This window comes from Vulpes vulpes, chromosome 3, assembly GCF_048418805.1.
Source record: "Vulpes vulpes isolate BD-2025 chromosome 3, VulVul3, whole genome shotgun sequence".
Classification (NCBI taxonomy): domain Eukaryota; kingdom Metazoa; phylum Chordata; class Mammalia; order Carnivora; family Canidae; genus Vulpes; species Vulpes vulpes.
Genome location: NC_132782.1, coordinates 152,077,635 through 152,080,705, shown reverse-complemented (window position 1 = coordinate 152,080,705; position 3,071 = coordinate 152,077,635). Strand labels below are relative to the sequence as shown.

Below are 3,071 nucleotides of genomic sequence, written 5' to 3'. Positions count from 1 at the left end.
AGAGCGGTGGCCTCTTCCAATGTATTTCAGCATTTGGCTCTGGCTTTCAAACACTCATCTCTAAGGCGTATCCGGGAGCCTTCCACTGCATAGGGCTTTGCTCCCCTCCCCCTCCTCCTCTCCCTCCTCCTCCTCCCCTCCCCCTCCTTCTCCCTCCTCCTCCCCTCCCCCTCTCCTCCCCTCCTCTCCTCCTTCTCTCCCCCTCCTCCTCCCATCCTCTTCTCCCCCTCCTCTTCTCTTCTCCTCCTGCCCCTCCTCCTCCCCCTCCTCCTCTCTTCTCCGTCCTCCCCGTCTCCTCCCCTCCCCCTTCCCACCTCCTCCCCCTCCTCCTCTCGTCTCCCTCCTCCTCTTCTCCTCGCCTCTCCATCCTCCCCTCCTCTCCTCTCTCCCCTCCTCTCCTCCCCCATCCTCCTCCCCTCCCCCTCCTCTCCATCCTCCCCTCCCCATCCTCCTCCCCTCCCCCAACGCCAAGGCCCTAACCATCGGGATTCTCGGTGGGAAAACGAAGGGCTGAGCATGAGGGCAGCTGCGGGGGCGGCGCGGGGTGGGTCGCCGGCCCGCCGGGTCCGGTCCGGGCCGGGGTCGGTCGCTCGCTGGCTCGGGTGGCGGGTCGCGGTCTCACAGGACCAGGCAGTGGCCCAGCAGCTTCTCGGCGGCCTTGGCGAGCCGGGGGCGCGCGCCGCGGCGGGCGGGCGGGGCGGGCGGGGCGGGCGGGGCGGCGGGGCCGGGCCTGCGCTCGTGGCGCCGCAGCGCGTGCAGCAGCTCCTGCACCCCCACGCCCATGGCGGCCGAGGTCTCCAGGAAGGCGCAGTCCCACTCGACGCAGGCGACGCCCTCGCGGATCGTCAGCTCCCAGCGGCCCTGCTCGCCGCGGCTGCCCAGCACCAGCACGATCGGGTACTGGCGCACGTTCCGGCCCTTGACCTTGCACAGCAGCTCGTAGAAGGGCTGCAGCTCCTCCAGGATCTGCTGCTCCGAGGCCGCGCCGGCGGGCGGGAAGGCGGGCGCCCCGGCAGCCAGGCGGCGCAGCAGGGCGCGGCGGGCGCGGGGGGCGCGGGGGGCGCGGGGCGCGCGGGGGGCGCAGGGCGGGCCGGCGGCCGGGGTGTCCCGGGCACCCTCGTCGGCCCCCTGGTCGGCCCCCTGGTCGGCCCCCTCGGCCCCCTTGGCCCCCTCGTCGGCCCCCTCGGCCCCCGCCAGGCACGCGTCCTGGAAGCCGCCGCGCACCCACCTCCGCACCAGCGCGCCCTTGGCCAGGCCGGCGGCGCCGAGCACCGCGACGTGGTAGTCCCTGCCCTGGCCCTGCGGGGGGGCGCCGCGCACCACCAGGAGGGCGGGCAGGGGCCGCAGGCGCTGCAGCAGCCGCGTCCGGAAGCCGAAGCACTGGTTGCCCATGGCGGAGCCGGCGGGGCGCGGCCGGGGGGCGGCTGCCTGGGGAGGAAGAGGCGAGGACGCGTGGGCATCGCCGCGGGGGACGGCCCGCTCGCCCGCCCGGGTGCCCCCCGGTGCCCCCCCCGGCCCCCGCCCAGGTGCCCCCCCGGGTATCCCCCCGGCCCCCGCCCAGGTGCCCCCCGGTGCCCCCCCGGCCCCCGCCCAGGTGCCCCCCGGTGCCCCCCCCCCGGCCTCCGCCCAGGTGCCCCCCCGGCCCCCGCCCAGGTGCCCCCCGGGTGCCCGCCCAGGTCCCCGCCCAGGTGCCCCCCGGTGCCCCCCCGGCCCCCGCCCAGGTGCCCCCCCGGCCCCCGCCCAGGTGCCCCCCGGTGCCCCCCCCCCGGCCTCCGCCCAGGTGCCCCCCCGGCCCCCGCCCAGGTGCCCCCCGGGTGCCCCCCCGGCCCCCGCCCAGGTGCCCCCCCGGGGGCCCCCCCCGGCCCCCGCCCAGGTGCCCCCCCGGGTATCCCCCCGGCCCCCGCCCAGGTCCCCCCCAGGTGCCCCCCAGGCGCCCGCGCGGGGAGGGCGGGCGGGCGCGCGCACCTCCCGGGCCTCCCCGGCCCCGCACCTGTGGCGCCGCACCTGCTGCAGGGCCTGGAGCCGCGCAGCCCGCCTGCCCGCTGCACCCGCCGCACCTGCCGCAGGAGCGCGACCCCCGGCGCCCACCCAAGGGACGGCTCGGCCCCGCGCCCGCGAGCCCAGCCCCCGCCCGCCTTCCCTCCTGTAACGCCCAGCGCCGTGCCCGGGCCGCGGCCTGCACACGCTGCCGGCGCCTGAGGCCCGGGGCCTCGCTGGGGGCTGCCCGGGCCGGGACCTGCTTAGGCGGGGCGGGGGGGGGGGGGGGTCGGGGCCCAGGGCAGGGCGCTCCTCACCACCGCGCCCGGGGCGCCCGGCACCGCTGCCCGCGCACCTGCCCGCATCCCCCCGCATCCCCCCGCATCCCCCCGAGCGCTCCGAGCCCCCCGACCCCCCAGCCCCCTACCTCTGCCCGGGGACCAGGTGCTGCGCGGCCCGCAGGCTCCCTGCTGCCCGGTCCGCGTCGGCGACGGTGCCCCTGGCAGCGCGGGCGGCACCTCCCGGCTTGGGGGGCGGCGGGGCGGCGGCAGCGACCAATCACAGCCTCGGGGGCCGGACGGACACCCCGGCAGCGGGAGCTCGGGGAACTGCGGGAACCGCCGGGCTGAGCCCGGGATGGGGGGGCTGAGCCCGCGATGGGGGGGCTGAGCCCAGGATGGGGGGGCTGAGCCCAGGATGGGGGGGCTGAGTCCGGGATTGGGGGGCTGAGCCCGCGATGGGGGGGTTGAGTCCGCGATGGGGAGGCTGAGCCCGCGATGGGGGGGTTTGAGTCCGCGATGGGGGGGGTTGAGTCCGCGATGGGGAGGCTGAGCCCGCGATGGGGGGGTTGAGTCCGCGATGGGGGGGCTGAGCCCGGGATGGGGAGGGCTGAGCCCGGGATGGGGAGGGCTGAGTCCGGGATGGGGGGGGCTGAGCCCGGGATGGGGGGGGGCTGAGCCCGCGATGGGGGGGCTGAGCCCGCGATGGGGGGGCTGAGTCCGCGATGGGGGGGCATTGAGCCCGCTAATGGGGGGGCTGAGTCCGCGATGGGGGGGTTGAGTCCGCGATGGGGAGGCTGAGCCCGCGATGGGGGG

At 78.8% G+C, this 3,071-nt stretch overlaps 1 protein-coding gene across 1 annotated transcript; it reads right to left on the bottom strand.

The window, feature by feature from the left end:
• Positions 1-420: 420 nt before the first annotated feature.
• Positions 421-2,642, bottom strand: DIRAS3 (DIRAS family GTPase 3). The gene is made up of 2 exons (XM_072754915.1): positions 2,405-2,642; positions 421-1,428 (listed from the first exon to the last, which is right to left on the bottom strand). The coding sequence occupies exon 2, from the start codon at positions 1,390-1,392 to the stop codon at positions 619-621; it is 774 nt and encodes a 257-aa protein (XP_072611016.1). The 5' UTR covers positions 1,393-1,428; positions 2,405-2,642; the 3' UTR covers positions 421-618.
• Between the last annotated feature and the right edge of the window lie 429 nt (positions 2,643-3,071).